This window comes from Ambystoma mexicanum, chromosome 11 (assembly GCF_040938575.1).
Source record: "Ambystoma mexicanum isolate Mex_15411 chromosome 11, UKY_AmexF1_1, whole genome shotgun sequence".
Taxonomy (NCBI): domain Eukaryota; kingdom Metazoa; phylum Chordata; class Amphibia; order Caudata; family Ambystomatidae; genus Ambystoma; species Ambystoma mexicanum.
In genome coordinates this window covers 1348036621-1348061723 of record NC_090934.1, presented here as the reverse complement: position 1 = coordinate 1348061723, position 25103 = coordinate 1348036621, and the positions used below count along the sequence as shown (strand labels likewise).

At 46.9% G+C, this 25103-nt stretch overlaps 1 protein-coding gene across 6 annotated transcripts in view; it reads left to right on the top strand.

Annotated features, from left to right (window-relative positions):
• NEDD4 (NEDD4 E3 ubiquitin protein ligase) overlaps positions 1 to 25103 on the top strand; it is a 2630465-nt gene that overhangs the window by 807597 nt on the left and 1797765 nt on the right. For all 6 annotated transcript variants that reach the window (XM_069624887.1, XM_069624886.1, XM_069624885.1 and 3 more), the window contains one exon: positions 19154 to 19204. In XM_069624887.1, coding sequence (XP_069480988.1) covers positions 19154 to 19204 — 51 coding nt within the window. The remainder of the gene's footprint in view (positions 1 to 19153; positions 19205 to 25103) is intronic.

The following is a 25103-nucleotide window of genomic DNA, read 5'->3' as shown; positions in this document are numbered from 1 at the left end:
TAACAGTCAAAGGAACACTATAAATCATGTCCAAGAGTGGGAGAAAAAGAGTCTCACTCTTGGCAGGAGAAAAAAACAAACTCCAGAAATCCAGCAAAGCTGCTGGGGGACTCACTAGGTTAGGAAATTCAGCCTAAAGAGAGAATTCTCCCTAACAATGCCACAGCCGCTTCAGCTCAGTCATGAGGCCATGTCCCATGGTTCGCCGGTTGGGGGAAGGCTGGCGCAGCATCTTGCAGAGTGGCGCGCCATTACTTCAGATGTGTGGGTTCTGGAGATCATAACCCACGGCTGCTGTCTTCCTTTACGGCAGAGGCCTCAAGACAATCCACCGGGGAATCTCTTTGAAGAGTCCGGATCCGCTCCTTGCGCAGGAAATTCAATCCCTGCTGGAGAAAGGCGACGTATAACTGGTGTGTGTAGCGGAGAGGAACAGGGGGTGGTATTTGTTAGGCAGAAACCTGTGCAGTTCCCTTAGGGACCACTGCAAAAGATTTAAGACTACAGGTGTTTGGCAGTAAACCCACTTGGTAGCAGTCTGTACCACACAGATTCACTTGGTAGCTGTGGCTGAGCAGTCAGACTTCCCTCAAGAAGAGTTAGGCAGTATGCAGAGTATACACAATAGGCACAGAGACACAGTAGCACAAACAAACACTGACCAGAGCTTTGGTGTTAAAGTATATAATTATTTATTTAAAAACACACTTGTAATTTACACTAGCAAAAACGAGGTGAGTAAATTCAGCACACAGTCACTATCATATATATACAACCCTAGTCACTTATTAGACAAGTCTTAGTGAGAAACACCACTTATTTTCAGACAGAGGTGAGCACTTGACATAAGATGACACTCTAATAAGTTGTAAAGAAAGGGAGGAAAAAGGCAGGGTTAAGGAAGCACACAAGTTTCAATACTTTTACAAAGAACCACGGTAAGGCAGGATAGGCAGAGTTCTACTGGAGAGCAAGGAAGTCAATTGCAAGGCCCACTCTTGGAGAGAGCAAACAGAAGGGGTCCAGGTTCACAGTGTGGTTATGCCCAAAGAGTCTTGTAAATAGTTCATACAAAAAGGATGAAATTCAAGTCAGGAAAAGTTAGCTAGGTTGTCCCAGGCTAGCCCAGGTTAGAAAGTCGAGGCTTTACTGTCACTCCGAACAATCTGTCGCAAGGGAAGCCAGGCGGGACACAGTACCTTAAGTGTGAAGGAAGCTCCAGCGGGGGCAGCTGTTCGTGGCAGCAGGTGCAAGTCGGTGTTTCGTCCAGAGGATGAAGAGGTCTCGCCGTGGAGGAAAGATGAAGGGCGTTGCACTGCCAGGGAAGAAACCAGCCGCGGAGTTCTCCGGTTAAAAGGCACTACCCTTCTCTTCGCGGTAGTGGTAAACCGTGGTATTCCGGTTGCCGGGGTGCTTGGCACGGGCAAGGCGGCCACGAGATGCTCCAGGAAGCTCCGGTTAAAAGGCACTACCCTTCTCTTCGCGGTAGTGGTAAACCGTGGTATTCCGGTTGCTGGGGTGCTTGGCACGGGCAAGGCGGCCACGAGATGCTCCAGGAAGGTGAAAAGAAGGCGAAACTGGTTATCCCCACCAGTCAAAGGAAGAAGACTCTCCGCACTGGAGATCTCCTCTGTCGTCGGGAAAAGTGGTGAGACGGTTCAGCTGGGCTCCACCAGTGGTGTCGTCGTTGCAGGTCGGCTCAGCTTCTCCCTCCTCGGATTCTTAGGTCCTGTTGCGACTTCTGAAGTTCCAGTCCCCAAAGCCCTGCTTTTATGCAGCACACCCCCATTCACTCAGCCTAGCTGTCAATCACACATGCTAAGTGGTGAGCCGGCCAATCACACAAGAGTGCGACTTGAGTTACCAAGGTAACTCAGTCTAGGGTGCCTAAACCCCCTCCCACAACCGTGTGGTACCCAGACAGAGTGGAACCACTTTTGGAGGCTTCTGTGGAGAAGCCCGCCAAAAAGTGGAACAAAGGGCTCGACTTGGGTTGGAGTCACAGAAGAGAACACAAGCGCCATTTTAGAATCGAGTTCTGGCAAAAAATACCAACCGGTGAATTAATATTAATTAAATAAACCGGCGGTATGTTCGAGGCTATAAGAATTAAATAATTAAAGATGGTAGCCTCGAACAATGGGAAAATCCCATAGATGTATATTCGCGGTCGAATATAAAAAGTAGTATCCACTGCCACCAGCCAAAACTCGATCAGGGGGGACGGAGACGTGCCCCCTCGAACAACAGACCCCGGGGCAATCGAAATTGCCCCGACCAGTACGTCCACAATATGATGGTTTGTACTGGTTTCTGTTCATAATTTGGGACTAGCAAAGCTAATGGTGACTTTACATGCCCTGGGAGACAGTAGTCAGTCCCAGGGTATGGAGTCTATGTTTGGGGGTCACTACGACACCCCTGGGTTACGGCACGGAGGGTGCAGTGTAACCCACATCAAAAAACACATGAGACCCTCTGGAGTAAAAGACCCCATAGCCCATAAAACACATGGAAAGTTAAAGGAACACCTCAAATCATGTCTAAGAGTGGGAGAAAAAGAATCTCACTCTTAGCAGGAGAGAAAAAAATAAACCCCAAAAATCCAGCAAAGCTGCTGGGGGACTCACTAGGTTTGGGAAATTAGCCTTACAGAGAATTCTCCCTAACAGTATTCCCCTTATTTTTTGATTTCCAAGAAAGACGGGGAATTGAGACCCATCATGGACTTGCGCGGTTTGAACAAACCTCAGGAAGGACAAGTTCAAGATGGTTACTCTCAAGTACTCCAGGCCCTTCAACTTCAGGACTGGTTGGTGTTTCTCGACCTCAAGGATGCTTATTTTCATGTGCTGATACATCCAAAGCACAAGAAGTACCTGAGGTTCGCAGTTGGCGACTCGCACTTTCAGTTTCGGGTCCTGCCGTTCGGATTGACCTCTGCCCTGAGGGTCTTCACCAAGCTCATGGTAGTGGTGGCAGCACACCTCAGGAAGGGGGGATTCACATCTACCCCTACCTGGACGATTGGTTGATCAGGGCGCGCTTTCCCGAGCAAGTCCTGGATCATCTGTCAGTCACCTGCCACTCACTCCACAAGCTGGGCTTCTCCCTCAACTTAAAGAAGTCCATCTGACACCAACTCAGAGGCTCCAGTATATCGGAGCAGTGCTCGACACGTCCCTGGGGCAGTGTTTTCCTTCCCAGGTGAGGGCTCATCACATTCAGCAGGTGGTGCACAAGTTTCAGCTTGCCCAGAGTCTCCCAGCGTTCGAGTTGTTGAGATTGCTAGGCCTCATGGCATCCTGCATTCTTCTGGTGCCAGAGGCCAGGTTGCGGATGACATCTTTGCAATGGGTTCTCAACCTCCAATGGCCTCAGTCCTCCGACAGGATGTCGGACCCTGTTCAGGTGCCGTCCTCGGTTGCCCAGGACCTTCCGTGGTGGGCCGTCGAAGACAATCTGATGAAGGGGGCTCCATTTTGGCTACCATGGCCAGAGGTGACGATCGTGACGGACGCATCCCTCGTGGGATGGGGAGCTCATGCCAACGAGTTGACAGTCAGCGGTCGTTGGTCTCCGTCGGAGTCCAGACTCCATATCAAGTCTTTTGGAGCTGAGGGCCGTCATGCTAGCCCTGAAGGCTTTTCTGCTGACTGTGCGAGGGAAGAATGTCCTGATCCTGACGGACAACACGGTGGTCATGCACTACCTCAACAAAAAAGGGGGGGGGGCAGGGTCACTTCCTCTGTGCAGGGAGGCGATGCAGCTCTGGTTCTGGACCATCCAGCAGGAAGTTTCGATCTCTGCAGTTCATCTGGCTGGAGACGAAAACGAGACGGCGGACGCTCTGATCAGGCAGAGCGCAATCTCTCACGAGTGGGAGTTGGCTCAGGAGATTCTCCTGGAGACCTTCGCCATGTGGGGGACCCCTCAAGTGGATCTCTTCGCCTCCAGTGTCAACTGGAAGTGCGAGAGGTTCTGCTCGCGGGAATTTCCTCCGAAAGGAGTCTTAGGAGACGCGTTCGTGGTGGAGTGGTCCTTCCCACTGCTGTACGCAGTTTCCTCCAGTCCCCGTCATCCCACAAGTACTGCAGAGGTTATGGAGGTTCGGTTCTCGGATGATCCTCATTGCTCCGGCGTCGGCCCGGAGGACATGGTACCCGGACCTTCTTGACTTGTCCATCTGCCCTCCACGTCGTCTTCCCTACCGAGACGATCTGCTCTCACAGGAGGGGGGTCAGGTTCTCCATCCAGAGGTCAGATCCCTCAACCTTCACGCTTGGTTTCTGAAAGGTTGAGGTATATGGATTGGGACCTCTCTGAAGACGTGATGGAGGTGATGCTCTCGGCCAGACGGCCAGCAACAAAGTCTCTGTACTGTTGCCGTTGGCGTAAGTTCTGCGACTGGTGCAGGGTTAAGAATGTGGATCCTTTTGCATTTGACTTTCCCATGGTTCTGTCTTTTTTGCTTTCTTTGGCCCACAGGGGCCTGCAAGTGGGTACCTTTAAAGGTTACCTGGCGGTGCTGTCCATATTTAAGCGCTTGTCTGAAGAGTGTCCTATTTTAAAATTCGTTTGATTTCTCAGTTTCTGAAACGGCTGATTTATGTGTTCCCTCTGTCACCTTTCCTGGTGCCCGGTTGGTATTTGAACCTTGTTATCAAGTTTTTGATGGGTGCTCCGTATGAGCCTTTGCATTCATGCCCTTTGAGACTGTTAACTCTTAAAACTGTATTTTTAGTTGCAGTCACTTCCGCTCGCAGAGTGAGTGAGTTACAGGCACTTTCAGTTAAGCCACCCTTCACTGTGTTTCATAAGGACAGGGTTGTCCTTAGAGTTCGTCCTTCCTTTCTTCCGAAGGTGGTGTCAGAATTTCATTTAAACCAGAAGGTTGTTCTTCCGGCGTTTTATCCTCCTCCACATCCTGGTAAGGAAGAGGAGAGGCTCCATAGACTTTATCCTAGGAGAATGTTAAGCTTTTATATTTCACGCATGTCCCGGGTCAGAGTGGACGACCAACTCTTCATTGGTTACGCTGGAAAGTGTTTGGGACAAGCTGTGACGATACAGACTTTGTCTCGCTTGATTATTTTGGCTATCTCTCGAGTGTTACCGCTTGGCGGGTAAGGACTCACCGGTCGGCTTACGGGCCCATTCTACCAGGGGTATGGCTGCCTCTACTGCCCTACAGAGGGGGGTTCCTATTCGTGACATCTGTGATTCAGCCACCTGGGCTTCGGTACATACTTTTGTACGTCACTACCCCCTCGATTCCATCCATGGGCAGGATTTGGCCTTTGGCAAGGCGGTCCTTTACTTCGCAATTTGATTGGGCATTCTAAATTTCTGTTTTCTAAATTCTTTTCCCACCTCCTTGCATTGGTACTTCTTTGGGAGTCTGTCATAGATATGGAATAGGTCGGAGGACCCAATCCCTGCGAAGAACAAGTTAATTTCTTACCTGGTAACGTTCTTTAGATGGGATGGTCCGACGACGTATTCCATATCACCCCCTCCCTAACTTCACTGTTACAGAATTTCTTATGCGATTGCAGCTTACGTTTCCGCAAGGCTTTGTGTGTCAGACTGGCAGAAGACTGGTGCCACAAGTTCTGGGTGAAAAAACTACAACTGAGGCTACGGGCGTTGTGCGTCCTACTTATAACATCCAGTGACGTCGGCCGTCGGAGGAGGTCCTCGAGGGTGGCGTATCAATGTCATCGACACAGGACGCAGACGCCAAAGATTTTCCGAAGCAGCACAGCTCTGGTGATTACTGTCATAGATATGGAATACGTCGTCGGAACATCCCATCGAAAGATCGTTACCAGATAATAGAGTAACTTGTTCATCTATGTCTTCAACGCATACTGGCAGCAGCAAGCTATTAAATCTGCATGCTTTATTGATGCAATAACTCAGTTAATTGACAAGATTAACAAACAAACCTATCCAGCGAACATTCTAATGTGTGGTGATTTGAACATCAACTGCATAGCAAGAAATGCACCCCTTTCAAATGGCAATAAAAAACTTTCAAAAGTGGCCGCACAATGGTTTGCCGAAATGGAGGTCAGAAACATGCACATGCTAAATGGTAACACCCCAGGAGATGTCCCAGCGAAAGCAACATGGAGGAGAAATAACGATGAATCAATCTTGGACTTTTATTTTGTCTCCGAAAGCCTACATCGATGGGTTTTAACCCTACAGTCTTCGAAAAACCTGAGAGTGATCCCAACATGGTGGAATTGTGTATTTCGAAATTTGATCACAAGGTCTGCTGACTATTGGAAACACAATATCTCAACTGACTCAAGCAGAATAAGACTGAAATTAGACGACCATGAAGTCAAATCCCTCAGATTGGCCTATCAGAGGGAAGAAGAAGAACTGGAATACAACCATCTCCTGACACAATTTAAAGAACAAAAACATGGTCTTCCTATGACCGGATTTGCAACGAAACATACATTTGACTTGGAAGTGTTAAAACTAAAGCGAAAAATGAGAATGCAAATTCAGACAACTCTAAAACAAAATAATCCTGAAGCAAATATTGCGAAAACATATAATCCAGATGTACAACAATTGGCTAAAGTCCCACAGGGCAATCATGAACCAGCGAGATGCCGAAACCATGCTATAAAAACTCGCAAACAAAAATCCTAGAGAGTTTTGGAGCATTATCAATCAACTTGAGACTACTCAACACGCCATTCAGTTGGACATGGTGTCGGAAAACGATTGGATTGTTCACTATTCTCAACTAAATAGCAAAAAGGGAACTACAAAGGATCCAATGCTTCCTCATTTGACCTCTTGGGACCTCAAATTTGAGGAAACTGACATCCTGAATATTATCAAAAAACTGAGCACTTCATGCGCACCAGGACCCGACCGGTTGACCAATTACACCTTCAAATTAAATCCGGAAGATTGGGCTGGCCTTTGTTGTCTGCTATTCAACAGGATTGCTGCTGCATGTTCCACTCCGTTATTGTGGAGAAGCGCAATAATTATCCCTATATTTAAAAAGGGAAATTGAGCCGACCCTAAAAACTATCGGCCATTTGCGCTTCTTGATGTGCTAGGAAAAATCTATACAACCGTTCTGCAACATCAATTAACAGAATGTTAATTGATGTTGCAGTAACCATATCGATGCAAGACAAAATGGGTTTGTGAAAGGAGTTGGTTGTAGTTTGAACCTCCTGATTGTGAATATCCTGAAATGGAGGCAGTACGAACTGGCGGAAGAATCTACCTTGCATTTATTGACTTCGCTCACTCGTTCGATAATATCAATCGGGAAACAATATGGGCTAAACTAGTCAGTTGGAACTGCCCTTCAAGCCTATTAATGGCAATAAGCGAACTCCACACGAATACAAACATCAGAATTTGATTAGATTCAGCTGGGAAACTATCAACAGCAATATCTACCTTCTGTGGAGTAAAGCAAGGATGTCCTCTGCCCTCCATCATTTTCAATCTTTTCCTGTCCAACATTGCCCAAACTTTTGATTGTGCTCTTGCGTTTCCTCCCAAAATAAATGGCCACCACATAAGACGCCTACTCCATGCAGATGACTTAATTCTGCTAGATCTAACGCCCATTGGGATACAAAGACAACTAAATGCCTTGGACATATACGTCCAGACTACTGATCTTAGCATAAATGTTGCCAATTCGTGAATCCTAGTACTTGAAAACCTAAGAGGGAAGAACAGGACTCGTAGGTGTACATTTCAGTGCCACTTTCAGTAAACTTCCCTTCAAGTAACATCAACCATTAGATATTTGGGAATGCTAATCATTTCAAATATAAGACGCACCATGGGTTGCGAACATAAAAACGAAATGTCATCAATTAGCAACCCAAGCTTTGATTCTACACAAAAAATATGGTTGATACTCACTTCTGCCAGTTTTGCGTTTTACAAACAGAAAGCAGTACCTGCGCTCATATATGGAGCTGAAGGCGCTTTTGGCAGCTCACCCCAAGTGTGGAACACCCTTGAAAACATCTTTTGTTTGAAAGTACTATGACTACCACAAGGAACTCCTACAGCATGAAGCAGACATGAACTCAACTTAATATCCATTCACGCTAGAATCTGCTGGAACATGCTAAATTTGTATTGCAAAATCACAATCCAAGACCCTCCCCTGCAGTTTAAAATCTTGCAAAATGTGGATAACGATAATCAACAGAATGTATTGACAGCTTGGGTTGATTGCTGAAAAACTATTCTAAATGATTTAAATACCTGTGTCGACACACTTCACATTAACCCAGACCTGGTCAAAAGCCTATTGTGAAGTGACTGGATCGCAACTGGGGGCCAAAGAAGTCATAACATCATAACATCCCCAGTGACAAAAGATCCCTCAATAAAACACAAAACTTCTTAAAACTGTTTCCTGACCCATATCGAAGAGACCTCTACATCAAATTTCACATGAATTTGTTTAAAACAAAAGAGGGAAGCTCAGTGGGAGAAAAATGCCCCAACATCTAAAGCTTGCAGGCTATGTGGTCAGCACGATGAAACATTGAAACATCTTACTCTATTTTGTATAGAGCTGCCCACAGAGAGAACTAGGTGTCTTGGACAATTCATCCTGGAAAGACCAACTATAAATGCTGATGAATAGTGGCATAAAAGTTTTTTGATGAAACGGAGAGAAAATTAAATAGCTTTAACTTTTTTTTGGGAAATCTTAAAGGAGAGCCTTACAGACGCATCTGGTAGTGCCACATAGTTATCGGCCGCTGTTGCATCAATCCTGAATGCAGTGGTGTGATTGCTTCTTATCTTCTCTCTTTCTGTCCTGCTACCTGAGAACTCTGTTGTGATTTTAGGATGATTTCCTGCTTGTGTTTTGGATTTTTGTTTTGTTTTGATTTTTTTTTTCCCCTTTTCTTCTTTTCTTGTTTTCCTCTCTAAATTACACATTGTACTTCAAGGCCAAAACAAAAATTACGAAGAAGGAAAATTCGTACTGTTACTATGCTTGTCGAATGTTGCGATGATGTGATCATATTTTAAAGGTTTGTAATAAGCCATAAAAAAAAATACTCAAAATGGGCCGGGGGGAGGAGGAGGAGAATTTGAATATAATAACCTAGGATGGGTTACCAAATATCAAAGAGTTGAACCTAATAAGCCTTGGGGGGTTACTGAATACAAGAGAGAAAGGGAAATACTCCAAGGAGGTGAAATTGAGTCCAACAATCCACAAGAGGGTGCCAAATTCGAAAGGGAGTGAAAAGCCCCCTAACCCTGCAGAAGATAACAATTTGCGAATGGACACCGGAGATCGGGTATGGGGCACAAACCCAAGAAGGGGTGAACCTGTGCTGAAGGCCCTGCAAAGTCAAATTGCAGACTTAAGGAAGACTTAAGCTACTTGTTTTTCCTTTGCAAACCAAAGAACATTGATTTTGAACTATACAAATAGGCCATGGCCTGAAACCCAGAGACCTTTGGTCTTTGTATGGAGCTAAACCAGCAGGCAGAAGAACCCTGAGAGAGACCAATTTGGGGAGCGGGTCAAGCACCAACCAGCACAAGGCCAAGGAAGGGGAGTAAGAATGCTTCTGTGGGCTAAGTTTAGTTTTCCTTCATTAGTGTTAAGGTGAATTAGCACGATAGCTTAGGTTTGATAGAGGACAGACATTCTGACAAGCACCCTTATGTTTTTACAATAGGGATCCTTCATCGTAGCAGTAGTGCTAGGTGAGGCATTTCCTTTACTTTAATCATGTGAAACACTTTGTAACGGATCGGGGTTGAAAACCTGAGATCCAAATGTTCGACGGAGAAAATACTGAATATTATTTTTCCGAAATAACCTTCAGTCTTTTCTCCCCTGAACATTTCCATTTTGGCTGCCGCCCCCACCGCCCTACCTACCTTGCAGAGGCTGACTCGCAGTGTCCCAGCAACGCCTGTTCCCTTTCGGGATCGGCAACCGGCACCGTAGGGTCCTTTCCTTTTTTTTCCTTTTATGGGTTGGCTGCGGGTGACACCCCTGCAATCCCCACTCACAATATAGTGAGCAAGGGTGCAGGGGACACCCCTGCAGCCCCCAGCACCAAATGCGTGATCTGGACGAACATTTTGGGCGTTCGGAATTTTCGAGCTGCCGAAATTTGCCCAAATCACGCATTCGTCATTTATTATCGGCCATTTTGGACGTTTCCCTTTGTACCAGTCCAGTTGTCCATCTCTTATGTCTGAACTACCACAAAGATGTTACAAGTAGCAAGCTACATGGTACTGATGAAGTGGACGAAGCAAGATTGGTCAAACTACACCTGTAACCAGTTCTACTTGCAGAGCTCTCTTGATTCACTGATTCACTTTTACTGTTGCAGTTTCCAGGTTACCCTTTCAGGCAGAGGAACAATTATTCCAATAAAGGAATTGGCCCTATTCATACTCTGTCCAGCTTTTATTTTCCTTTTTGTTCCTGCTGAAGACTGTATTATTCGACCAGAAAGGTTGTGTCTGAGGAGCAGCAATTAATTAATATTACTGCTTGTAATTCTCTTCCTCCAAGGGTGAACTGTAAAGAAACACAAATGCCACAGATTGGCGACACAGGACTAGGGGTAGGACAAATAGGGTAAACCGGCTCAGTGAGGCTCCTTGCTTTTTAAATGCAATTGAATTGATGTCTGAAATACAAAAGGCGCAGTGGTTGACCAAACAGATATAACAAAGTCAGTGATCAGCAGATTTCGAAGAAAAAGCAGGGGCAGCAGTGACAAAAATATAGGGGAGCCAGGATGGACAGGGAATATCAGAAGATGTTTTCCAAGTAGTATGTGCGTTTATGAACAAAGGGACCCTGCAAATCATAAATCTAACCAAACCGCGCCCTATGTAGTGCTCCCTATGGAGTATCCCCATACTTGACAGAAAGTCGTCTCAATGTAACCTGACGGAACCGTAACTTCATGACTTGAGCAGGCACCACCATGAAAGGAAAAACTAGGAGCTGGACACTCAGGGGTTGACCAGCATTTCCCATTGGATCTCCTTAAACACAAGTGCAGGGTGGCAGCAAGGAAATGGCGTGCTTCATGTTCATCCTCTGACAAACTGGCCTGCCGCCTGCTCCAAAGGCAATACCGGCTATCAGTTCTCACGAAGAAGAGAGCCCTTATCTCTGCGGCATCTAACAATTCGGCCAAACTCTTTAAAATCTGCAAGGAGCTGGCCAACCCTGCTGCAGTCTCTACCTCTCCTGTCCCCTCCCAGGCCCTCTGCACGGCACTGGCCTCTCACTTAATTTAAAAAACTCAGGACATCCTGTCTTCACTCTCCTCCTATCACCTCCCCCCTTCTATTCCCTGCTCTTCCTCTGGCGCTTCTGCAGCCACCCTTTCTCCCTCCTTCTCTGCCTTTCCCCTTTTTTCTGCTGATGAGGTTTTGAGACAAGTCCGATCTATGAAAGTCTCGCCAAAACAGGTCCACCCCTGTTCCTCCAAAACTATCAAGGACCACATCGACTCCTTGGCTCCTGCCCTGGCTGACTTCTGCAATCACTCCTTCGCCTCTGGACTCTTCCCATCCGCCCTCAAGCACTCCCTTGTGCACCCCCTTCTTAAGAAACCCTCTTCCGACCCCTCCTGCCCAGATAACTATCGCCCAATCTCTATCACTCCCTTCCTGGGCAAGCTCCTGGATAAACTGGCCATCTCCCAGCTTAATCTCCATGCTGAATCTGTTGGTAGTCTTCATGACCATCAGTCTGCCTTCAGAGCTGCCAGAAGCACGGAAACTGCTCTCCTGAACACCCGTGAGGACCTGCTCTCAAACCTTGACTCTAACACCCCTTGTGTTCTCATTTTGCTCGCTCTCTTCTGCCTTTGACACTGTCAACCACACCATCCTGCTCAACCGTCTCCGTGATAAGCTGGGTATCACTGGTCAGGCTCTGGCGTGGCTGACCTCCTTCCTCTCCAATTGACCCTCCCAGGTTCAACTGGGGTCCTTCCTCTGACATCTTTTTCTCTACCTGTGGTGTCCCCCAGGGATCTAACCTCTCCCCCTGGCTGTTCAACCAGTATCTGGCACTTCTTGCTCACCGCATCGCTGCCCTCTGTCCCAACTTTCAGTGCTACGCGGATGATACCCAGCTCATTTTCAGGCTACCCTCGGCCTCCTCTTCCCCTTCCCTCATCTCCGACTGTCTTTCTGCTATCCATGAATGGTGTGCCACCAACGACCTCTGCCTTAATGCCAGTAACACTGAGATTCTACTCATCGGCACACCCACTCCCTCCTTCCCTGCAGCTCTCTGGCCGGCCTCCCTTGGCCCTCTCCCTGCTCCTACCTGCAAGGCAAAAAACCTCAGGGTCATCTTTGACTCCACACTCTTTCTCTCCTCACATATCTGACGTCTCGAAGAAGTCACACTACCAGCTACACCTCCTCAGAGGTATCCTTCCTTTCCTCTCCTTCCCCCAGAAGCTCACTGTCTCTAGAGCCCTGGTTCTCTCGAAGCTGGACTACTGTAACAGCCTCTATCTAAAACTTCCTGCCTCTACTCTCCGCTCTTTGCAACTCATCCAGAACAGGACTGCGAGACTTGTCCTTCCCCTCAGGCCCAGGGACCGTATCTCTCCAGGGCTGAAATCACTACACTGGCTCCCAGTGGCTGTGAGGATTAAGTTCAAAACCCTCTGCATTGTCCACGAGGCCTTCTGGGGCCTTGGGCCAAAATACCTTCAACTCTCTCTTCCTAAATATCTTCCTTCTCAAGCTCTTCGCTCATCCACCTCCAACTCCCTCAGGGTCAGCTGCTTCTCCAAGCAACGAGTTGGGGTAGATCTCTCTCCGCAGCAGGGGCCTCCCTCTGGAACAGCCTTCCTGCCTCCCTGAAACTTGAGGAGAACCATCTCCGGTTCCGGAAGCACCTCAAAACCTTCCCCTTTGCCTCCGCTTTCTCCCCCTCTCTCCCCTGCTAAAATCAGCAAACCTGCACTGAATCTGCAACTGGGCCACTCACCGATCTCGGTCCTTGGCCCAGCCACTCTTCCCTGCACTGCCTACCTGCACTACGGGACTGTCTCTGTATCCTACAGCCCCTCCTCCCGGCACTTACCTTGCACTTGCCACCAGCTGGCCCTATTATTGATCTTGCATTCTACTAACCATCTACTGCACTTTCCCCTCTCCCCTTCCCCTTTTCCCTTTCCCCTCTACCCTTGCACTTGCGCGATCTGAATGACACCTGGCCTAGTAGGATCGTTGTCTGTCTCCCCCTGTTCCCCCCGCCTCGTCGCGCCTTGAAACACTTGTGTATAGGCGCGTTACAAATGCCATATCATATCATATACTATCATATTACCCAAATGTGCTCTCAAAATTAATGGTAGCTATACAATAGATTCTGGAAGGCCAGCTTTCAAGTACTGGGTGCTGTGACAGTGACCTTGTGGTCCAGGTCCTATGGCCCTTGCATGAGATCCCCCAGCCCTCTTAACAAGCATTCAGTAACTATACCTCCCAGCATTCCTATTAGGATTAGAAGAAAAACATGTACCGGATCACAGAGAGTCACCCACAGATCTGGAAGGTGGCAGACTAGGAGGTAATTCTGTCAGGGTCCTGAAACGAAGCAGAATACTAAAGGTGGTGCCCCAAGCTCAAGTTCTCCGGAACTGGCTTTTTATTCGACTGGACAAGGACTATCTCCCATGGGCCTCACTCTTCTATCGAAGGAAAATCAGAGTTGGATTGGTAAAGCAAACATTTATCAGAGTCTGGGCAGGAAAACTATGGGGCTTCCTGGAGTAACCCTGAGATGTGCATACAGCCTCCTAAAAAGACATCCTTTGATAACTTGCGCTCCTCTCCCCTTTTACAACCAGTGTTGCAGGAAAAGTGTAGGCCTTCCCTACTCAAGAGAGAGATGCAGTTAAAGCTATACAGGTTACCTGGAGCTCAAAAAACAAATAAAGGAGGACATGAAGAGGATGTTTGAGCTGAGAGTTATTGAGAGATTTCATAGTGAGTGGTCATCACTGATTGTCTTTGTCCCATGTGGTGGTTCTGTATTGATCTGTCTGTTGAATGAGATTTCTCAGTTCGATGCAAGCCGCAAGTCGAGGATCGATGAATTAGTGGAGAGACTAAGGCAGGCAAAATGCATCTCCACCCCAGACCTGGCAAAAGGCTATTGGCCGGATCGCCTGGATGAGGAGGCTAAAGCCAAAATGGCCTTCTCTACCCAGGAAGCTCACCTGATTGGACTCCACGGAGCCCCAGCCCTTTCCAGAGATTTATGGACCAAGTCATATCACTGTACAGAGAATTTTCCAGAGCATACCTGGGCGACTTTGTGGTGCATTGCTGCCATTGGAAGGAACACCTACGACATCTTACCATAGGATTAAACCAGGTGAGGAAAGTATATATGACTGCCTGCCCAGCTAACTGCCATTGCACAAGGTCCACAGTGAAATGCATAGGATTTTAAATGGGTACCAGTCCAGTGTCCCTGCAGAAATGTAAGCTGTCTGACTAATAAAGAGGCCCCTCACGAGGAAAGACATACAGGCCTTCCTCAGACTTGTAGGATATTGTTGCTGCTTCATCCCTAATTTCCCTGATCTGACTAGACCGCATACTAACTAAAAAAGGGATGTTTTAACATTATAGAGTGGGACACCAAAGCAAAAATAGATTTTGATAAGCTAATAAAATTCTTGTGCAGAAGTCTGGTGCTGATTATTGATTTTTCTAATTTTTTTCGACAGACCAACTCTTTTACGGTCGGGTTGGGTGCAGTCTTAAAACAGGTTGAAGAAGGTGAGATCTTTGCCATAAAATGGACTTTGTACAGCTTTCGTAATTACCTGACTGCAGGAAGGTTTACAATAATAACTGACCATGCTTCACTGGTATAGATGGCCAGAAACAAGGATACTAATCTTAGCATTCGGAGATGGTTCTCAACCCTCCAACCATTTCTGTGAAAACTGGTACATTGAGTGGAAACGAAACAACCAAATCTTTACTTGCTATCCCGGTATCCAAAGTTAGATATCCCGCATTGAGAGTGGAGAGAAGAGGACCTAGAAGAAACAGTAGAGGTGTTTGAGAAGAGGAATGCCAGTAATTTGGGCTTTTACAGAGGGGATGGGGAACCCCTCTCAACCAGATGTGAGAGGGCTACACAGGAGGAATTCAGAGCCAGCCTAACCCTGAGGAAGAGCGTGGCAGCAGAGAGGGCTCCAATAAATGCCCCCTTTGTCGCAAGATGTTTCTGTGAAGACCACTGTATACTCAAGCCATGCCCTGACAAGTTGCTTGCCAGTCTTCTCATCTTTTGCAGAGATAGCCTCTCTGAACAAGAAGATCAGAGAGCCGAATGCCTACTGGGAGAGCGAGAGAGATGTGTCCAGAAGTAAACAGCAGGCTGTGCGGCAGACGTGCTGTTACCAGCTGTGGCGATGTGCGCAGAGAGAGAGAGAGAGAGAGAGAGAGAGAGAGAGAGAGAGAACCTGCTCCCATATGTGACAATGCTGCAGGCCTCGCAGAGCTTCCCAAACCAGTAACCCTGCCAATGCAACAACCCAAAAGCCTGCTAGACCACCAGGGACCAAACGGAGAGGGACCCTAGTTCTCCGAACATACTAACCAGGAGATTCCACAGAAGCAGAATACGGACATAAATACTGACCTTCCTGGGCCGACCATCTCTGGTATGAGGCATACTTGTGTGGAGAAAGCGGACAGGGCTCAGCCGCTTACTTAGGACTTTTCGACACACACACACACACACACACACACACACACACACACACGAACACACAAACACACACACGAACACACACACGAACACACACACGAACACACACGAACACACACACGAACACACACACGAACACACACACGAACACACACACGAACACACACACGAACACACCCACCCACACACACACACACACGAACACACCCACACACACACACGAACACACCCACACACACGAACACACCCACACACACACCCATCCACACACACGAACACACACACCCATCCCACACACCCATCCACACACCCATCCACACACCCATCCACACACACACACACACACACACACACACACACCCATCCACACACACACACACACACACACCCATCCACACACACACCCATACACACACACACCCATCCACACACACACCCATACACACACACACCCATACACACACACCCATACACACACACACCCATACACACACACACACACACACACACACACACACACGCACCCATACACACACACACCCTAACCCCCCCCCCCCCCGATTGGATAGGGAGAGTGATTTAATCCTGGCAGAGTCGGAGGAATATAAGCAGGTAACAGGAAGTGTGGGTTTTTTCAGGTGAGGTCTGAGGTGGATATGGAGGACAACTAATAGACCAGCAGTAGGACTGAATTGGATATTGGATAAGAAGTAACAGTGGTTCTGCAGTGTGTGTGTGTGCGCATGATTGTGTGGTGAATGGGTAGACTGGTTAGTGTAAGAAATGATTGAGTAGTGTATGTTGGAGTGAAAGGAGGCTGTTGGAGTCATGGTTTGGAGAGGGAATCGCAGTTTTCAGGGGATGACGCAGTAGTGGAAGGAGGATAAAATCAAAGGGTGGAGGAAAGACAGAGAAGTGAGAACATCGAAGGCACAGAATATTGGTGGGAAGAGTTAATTGGAGTAGATAAGAGGAAAGAGTACAGAAGGAAGATGCGAGAGTGAGCATTTTAGATGAAGCCCTAATGAACCAGATACCCCATTAGATCACCAACAACTGGGTATGTTTGGGACAGTAAGAAAGTCCCTGAGGGAGTCTAGACAGCCAGCATTTAGATCACCTGCAGCACGAGTCCTGTTGTTTACAATAGGGGTCAACATTCAATAGTACTAATCTGGGGTAACGGACGCCAGGCTTAGGAAGGCGAGTCATATTAAGATGAGCCAAAGCGGGTCGGCTAAAGAGAAAAATAAAAACCCTCGATGAATGACACATGACCTGTGCTGAAAGAATGGAGTCAGACTAGATAACAAATGGTTTCATCTTGGTCAGAGCATCTTTTACTTCATCAGTAGTAAGAGACTTGGAAGTAAATGTATGGCCATTGTGTAGTGCCTGATTGACTGGTGTAGGCAACCAAGCCTCTATTTCATTTACAGAGGGGGCTGCCCTTCTCTTGAAAATTTAGTCCTAAAGTGAAGATCTTGTGAAAATGAAAGTTTTGATGAGAAGCTTATTGTTCTGGTCGCTTGTTTTAAGTAAAAATAATTTTTGTGGCACAGATGAGATTGTGATATAGTTTAGTACATAGCTTGGTCTGCTTCATGATATATTTGTCTTTATTTTATTTGATGGGATCTGGATTTACCTTTGTTGTTTTCACTTTGTAAACCATGGGGACTTATGATTTTCTTTTGCATTTTTTTGTGGGGGCTAGAATGTCATAATGTGAGGATATAAGTGCATTGTACTGTTGTACTGATCGGCTAACACGCCACAAGGGGCCAAAGTGGGCTGAGGAGGAAGCAGAGGAATCATACTTGTCTGATCATCTGAGTAAAAGGGTGTGCAAGTGTGTGGGCAAGTGCATGGCCCAGAGTCAGGGTGTCGTCTGATGGTATGGGCAGCAGTCCCAGGATTTCACAAGAATTAGTAAAGCTTAAATTAGTATTTCATGAAGAAATTAAGGTGGAGGCACTATGATAATCATTTTCGCTTATTTGTAAAGAATCCAGGTCATCATTTGGCTCCAAAACGTCTTGAGTTTACCCACTAAGTAAAAGATTGTTGCAGCCGTCAGAGTGGGTCATATGCAGGGCAGACAATGTGTTTTTGTAGTAGACACATAAGGGCAGCTGCTTTTAAAAATACAATATTGATACTCCATTTCCGACAGCCAAAAGTTATCGTAAACTAGCAGTCCCAGCAATAGTTACAGAAGTGAAAGCAAGATAAATGGATCTGGCTTGTCGATTTCAAAGCTACAGACTATTTGGTAGTGGCAATCTCGACTTCAGGGGGATTATACTGTGATCATAGTTTCAAAGGAGGTCAGCGATAAATGGTCCAAGATTCCTTATCTGATAAAATGGATGCAATTCCAGCTCTGTCTGTATTACAGTATTTCTCTCTGTATGATCGAGCTACTGTGAACGTTGATACCGTCACGCATACCGCAAGTAGCAATTTCATTTTAAACCGGTGTAAACATCCATGCATTTGTTGGGAAGTTGTATAGGTAAGTCCATAGTGCATCTTGACCCAAGAGTACTGAAGTGTCTAAACACTGACACAAGCAGAGAACGAGGCACAATAACCGACCATACACCAGACATGGATTTTCATCCAGGGCTCAAACAGACATCCTGCACCGAATAGCAGTAAAGTTTCACCTAGCCCAATCCAAAAATGGCAAGTGGGAAGAATCTGCTGTGCGACATATCTGGAAACACTGTTATCCAGTCACACTGCCTGCTGGGGGTGGGGCGGCATTTATGTAGAATTTTCCACTTTGAATGTGAGGACAGGGGTAATTAATCCATTTGTTTGCTCATTAAATTGTGATCTTGCTGTCCATTGTTCACTCAGAGTTAATGACTGCAGGAGTTTGTGTAAAGAGATGAAAGACAGCTTGAAGATATTTGGGTAGTAGTAATTCTACTTTGGTACACATTGAAAAATATCAGCAATATTCACCACTATAATAGTATACAGTAAACCATCAAATGAATGCATCCCTTTTGAACAGCAATCAATGTATTAATGATGATAAATTAGTTAATTGATGATGAGTAAAACTAGAATGTTGAAGTATCTTGATGCATGGTAAGAAACCTACTTGTTCTCGATAGCTTTTCCCAAAACATAATACTGACACTTCATTTGTATACTGGGATTTGGGAAATGATGCATTGACATGTCCTGTTATTTCTTAAGTTAATCTTCTTTCAAAGATTTAACATTATCCGGTGATATCAGAATTGTAAAGCACAAAAGTAATGCATTGTACTTATCCCACTGGTGCTTAAAATATTTTTTCTAAGCCCTTTCAAATGCCAACATTACAAATGTCTTATTTCCTTCCTTTCTCAGACAAGAGATGACTTTCTTGGGCAAGTGGATGTTCCTCTTCATCAGTTACCGGTAGGCACTGACACCGCCATTTTGTCGTTTTTGTTATTTTGTGACACTGGTCCTTTCTACTTGTCAGAGAGGTTTAGCTTATGTGGCTAACCTAGTACAACTGCTGTTACCTGTCCTCCTGACCAGAAGTATATTTTCAAGGTTCTGTGAAATATGCCAAAAATTAGGAATCCAACCATGGACTAGGAAAGGACATATTCATTTATATTTATATTTGTGGCAGTGTGATTGGCAAGATGTCAACTGCCAAGGTATGAAAGGGCCATTGTGCCATGTCTGTACAACAGTAGATTCCAGAAATGTGAAATACTTAGATTTGTTAATAAAAAAGTAACAATTCCTATATCTATGGAGGAGTTTAGTAAATGTACATGCAGTAATGAGGGGGTACACCAGTTGAGTAAGTTGACATTTATGCAGGTGTTTTTTCTATTCCATGCTATGCCCCTTTCCCTGGCCACATTTTGGCTACTTGTTGTATCGTCACCAGCCCTCTGATTGTCTTAGTTTGTGTTCTCTTCTTTCTGCATGAAGTACATACCTCAGTAATGCAAAAGCTTAAGTATTTTTATTATTATTCATTTTCTGTAATGGTACATGATTTGTCAAGTAGTTGTATGCCTGAAAATCTAGGGTTAACTGATGGCTAGAGGATATTTGGGGGAAAACAGTATGGAGCGAAAATCAGTCTGAGCAATACAGAGTATGTTTTATTCAAACTTTGTCACCATTTCCAATGGATTGTGTCCTCCCACCTATTCCTCATCTTTGATATTCAAGTCTGCTTGCAGCTTGCTTCTGAATTTTTTTTCATAGGGTCTAGCGTCGTGCTGCATCAGATCTTGGTCCTCGATGGCCTCCGTATCGTCCTTCGTGAAGTCGACGCTGATATATATTGGCATGCACGCTGACCGTTGCCTCAGTTCACTTGTTCCGCATTGCTTCGTGCTTCGGAGCTACTCGCCTCAGCGATTAAACTATTTTTACTTCTAGAATGGCCTCCACACCAAAGACTGACTTCAAGCAGTGTTCGGACTGTGGGGCCAAGATTTCGATTACAGACCTGCACCTTGTTTGTCTGTAGTGTTTGGGATCGGCCCACAAGGTAGATATAAATCTAAGGAATCTTCCTTGATGCATGATAAAAAGCTGGTGTCTGTTACCTTGAAACATTCACTAACGGCATTGAAGCCTTCTTTGAATGAATCGTAATGTTCGTGTTTGGCACCTGAACCTTCGAGGCATGTAATTCATATTGAGCCTTCGAAGCAACATTAGGTGTCGACGCATTTATTGACGGTTTCGAATAAACCTTCGAAACCTTCGACTTCATCAGAGCATTCTTCACTCTTGAAGATTGTAAAATCTATTCCTGAGCCTAAATTGTTCCAACCCATTCCAAGACCTGATTTCTTTAGGCATGTGGGTTCCATCTTTGAAGATGAGGAGGAAGAGGATCAGCCCCCTTTTGGGTATGAATATAGAACTCCAAATGTTCTAGCAGAATTCATTTCAGATGAGTCCAAGATGCAAAATCTTGTTGATACATTAAAGGAAACAAGTAGTTGGGAAACCTCACCAGAAACAGAATTTTTTCAATACTGATTGTTCTGCAGCATGTAGTCTAGCATGGATTCACATGCTCATGAATATTCCGCAGACGGCGGAAACACTGAGGGGGGGGGGCGTCAGGAATGCCGACGATGACGTAGGCGCGGTGGCCCAGCAAGCCCACCCCTGCAACACCTCCCAGAGATGATGTAACGCTTACCTCATAAACTCTGCGGGAGCACTTCTCTGGAAAATCAGGTTGTACTATTCTTAGTGTGCGTTGTAAATCTATGTAGTCAAGTTATCTAAGAAAAAACATTAAGCAATCCTCAATATGCTTGTCAAATGCACAATTCAGTAATTACTTCTCTAACTCTCTAGGGTCTTTACCTTTTATTATTTGTTGGTGAGCTCTCCATCCTGCTTCTACGCAGGGGCGCTTGTTCTGAAGAATGGAGATGAAATGTAATTTTCTAAAAGGAGTAAGGACCACTAGTGTGCGTGATATGAGAGAGAGAGCTATTGGGGGAAGGTAAGGAGATAGAAACTATCCCTGACAAGAATAGCACATTTGGAGCCATTCCATTAACAATAGATCGTGCAAGACAAGGAACTCCTAACCTTCCTAAACCAAAAATGAGGAACGCCTTATGTGCGTGTGAACAAGTGATCAGACAATGTCAACTGCTGAGAAAATGTATAGTGATTCCCCTCTGGACATTAACAACCAAGGTGAACTACACCCTTACACTCGCAACAATGTGCTTGCCTTTTTTACATGAAATGCTAGCCTTGTGCGGAATGTGCTGTATGCTAACTAGAGGGAGAAAACTTCCAACAGCTAACTAATATGACCCTAGTTGGTTTCGCTGACTGGAAAATTGTAGCACCCAATATATGACAACTGAACCCTTTGTCACAGGGCTGCAGTTCCCTACACTGTGTGTAAAAGGCTGACTGTCAGGGGAACAACTTATTACAGCTGACATGAAAACAAGGTAATTCAACTGACTGGAAAATGCACGCTGCCAATCTAGTGATCGCTAAAACAAGTGCGCACAATAAACATTAACAGCCAATACTTGCGATAAATGTAGGTTGACAAGACAACGAACTTCAAACAGCTGACAGAGATTCAACGAAAATATTCTGTTGACAGGAATGAGCGCGGCAACAGTGCTGTGCAGACGTGAAGGCAACTGCTGATAATGCTGACTGAAAGACCAAACACTATGGAATACTGTGGTAATGACTGGAAGTTACCAGGCTAACTTCAGAGGGAACAATGGAAACTACGGTGAAGGATATTTCAAGAATGGGCTGAGGAATACTGTGACTGGAACTGGTACCGCGGTAAGCGTACAATGCGAAGTAGACTACGCGGAGCAGGAGCTGGCAGGGGCTTATATGTGCAGCGAGTGAGAAACACTAGACCATCACTATCACTTCCCATAGGACCACGAGTCCGCCATCTTAGGTAATGAGGAAGTGTCTTCTGCCCTATAACCTAGACATGTTTTTTTCCTTGTTACAGACCAAGCATGATAAGCCGTGGTCCACGAATTCTTAGAGGCTAATCTAGGGGCATGACCCATGCTCATGACAGATGTATCGCTGGAAACTCTTTCGACTCGCCACATGCTGGTGTTAGAAATTCAGAATAGGATGCTTACGGCACCCCCGGCTCCGGCCCTGGTCGCCTCATATGCCGCTGCACATACTTCCCACCACCCCAAGGGATACGGGGATGGACACGTCGACGAGGGACACTGATAACGGCAGTGTCTCCCCACCGCCGAGGGCTTCTCCCCCAGATGAAGTGGGGTTCTTTCAAGCCATGGTCGCCCGCACCTCTGAGCTCTATCAGCTGACGCCAGAAGAGACCAAGAAGGAAGGTTTCCTTTATCAACGTCGGGAGGCCAAGAGGAAGACCATTCTGGTGGTGCCTTACCTGGTACACGTTTGGGACGAGGGCCTGGCGCTGATGAGGAATACCGACTCTGACCTGGCGAAGAGAGAGCGGCTAGAGAAGAAGTACTGTGTGCCCAAGCCTGCACCCAAGTGCTTGCGGTCGCAGCCCTCAACGGACTCAGTGGTCTTGCCGGCTGTGACAAAAAAGTCTTTGAATCAGTCTTCTTTGACCTCCGTCCCTCTGGACAGCATTGGTAAGAAGTTCGATGCCGTGGGTAGAAAGGTGATCTACTCAGCGGCAACGCCGCTCAAAACAGCGAACACCCTGGCCATCCTGGCCAGATTCGACAGGGAGCTATGGTACAAGATAGCCCCGCTGCTAGAATTTCTTCCCGACGACAAACGGGTTGAGGCGTTGGAAATCCTCCAAGATGGCGAGGTGACTTCCGACCATACAATCCCTGTGGCCCTGGGCATCGCAGACATGGGGTTCCGACAGATGGGGAACAGTGTCTGCTCCGTCGTCATGGCTGGTTGAAAGCCACCAACTTTAGGTAGGAAGTCCAGACGTGGGTCCTGGACATGCCAATTCGACATCTCTTTGGGAAGGCTGTCGATGAATCGTTCCAAGCCATCAAGACCGACACAGAGATGGGCCGTGCCCTGGGCACGCTGCAACATCGTCCGTCCTTTCGTGCCTCAGCAGGGAAATATGGCAGGTCATAGGCAGAGGATCGTCCTCGTACCGCCAACCCTCCCGTTCACGACCCCAGAGGGCTACAGGAGTCGTTCCAAAGCTTTCGGAGGTGGCTGCCATCGTTGTTAGCAAGCCGGCACGCAGGCCCCGAAGCAAGATTGATCCGGCCAGGACGTTTTGCCCCCACCCATGCACCCAGGTGGGAGGCCGGCTGGCGGGCTTTGTCAGCCAGTGGGAAAAGATCTACACCGACCGATGGGTCCTGGACGCTCTTGCCCACGGACACACTCAAGAATTCCAGCAGAAGTGCCCGCGGATACCAGCAGTGGCCAGGCAGAAGCAGCACATCCCTCAATCCTGCAGGAAGTATGGGCCATGTTAAGAAAAGGGACGATAGAGCTGGTTCCAAGACGACTCCGGGGCTCCAGAGTCTACTCCAGATACTTCTTGGTAAAAAAGACCAGGGGCTGGAGGCCCATTCTCGACCTGCGGAGTCTCAACAAGTACCTCAAGTTCCAGAAATTTAGGATGGTGACGTTGCAGCATGTGCTCGGCTAATTGGACGTAGGAGACTTCCTGACGTTGCTGGATCTGGAGGACGCTTAATTCCACATCCCCATTCACGAGAAGCATCGGAAGTTCCTGTGCTTTGTCTTACAGGGAAAGCACTACCAATTCAAGGCCCTTCCCTTTGGACAGAACTCGGCGCCCAGGGTTTTTATGAAATGCCTGGCACCAGTGGCGGGCCATCTGCATCTACAAGAGATCCTTGTGTACCTGTACCTCGACGACTGGCTCATCCGTGGCAAGTCCTAAGAGGTCACAGTCAAACACACGGACAGGACCGTCCGACTGCTGATGGGTCTGGGATTCTCTGTGAACTATCCAAAGTCCTGCTTGATTCCAATGCAGAACGCATTGTTCCTGGTGGCCAGACTCAACACATTCTCCTGCCTGGCAGCCCCCTCAGAGGTGAGAATAGCGGCCATACTGGGCAAGGTAAAACAGCTTTTGGCCCTGAGGACCGCCACGGTACGGACCATCAAGTTGCTGCTTGGCATGATGTCATGGATTTAACTGATCAGACACTGCAGGTTGCGGATGCAACCCCTTCAGGAATTCCTGGACACTCACTGGATCCAGGTGTCCAGATGCTTTGCAGACCAGATTGTTCCCGGCGAGGAGTTCCGTCTAGCGATCTGGTGGTGGGGCATGCACTCCAATATCTCAGAGGGCACAGATTTCCAGAGCCCCCCATGCCAGGAGATGGTCACCATGGACGCTTCCCTGGAGGGCTGGGGAGCCCACCCACACCGGACGTCTTCACGCCAGAGGAGAGGGAGCTCCACCTCAATGTCTTGGCACTGCGAGCAGTATTTTGGGCCCTCAAGTCGTTCCTCCTGTCCCTGAAGGACAAGGTGATGAGGGTCTTCACAGACAATACCACCACAATGTTCTTCATCAGGAAGCGAGGGGGGGGGGGGTGGCACCAGATCCCCACACCTCTCCAGAGAGGCACAGGACTTGTGGCACTGGGCCGTCGCCCAGGGGATGTTCCTCATTCAGTTTCACCTGGCAGGAGTCAAGAACACCATCGCTGATGTTGGGGAGAATTCTCTGTAAAGGCTAATTTCCCAAACCTAGTGAGTCCCCCAGCAGCTTTGCTGGATTTTTGGGGTTTAATTTTTTCTCCTGCTAAGAGCGAGACTCTTTTTCTCTCACTCTTAGGCATGATTTGAG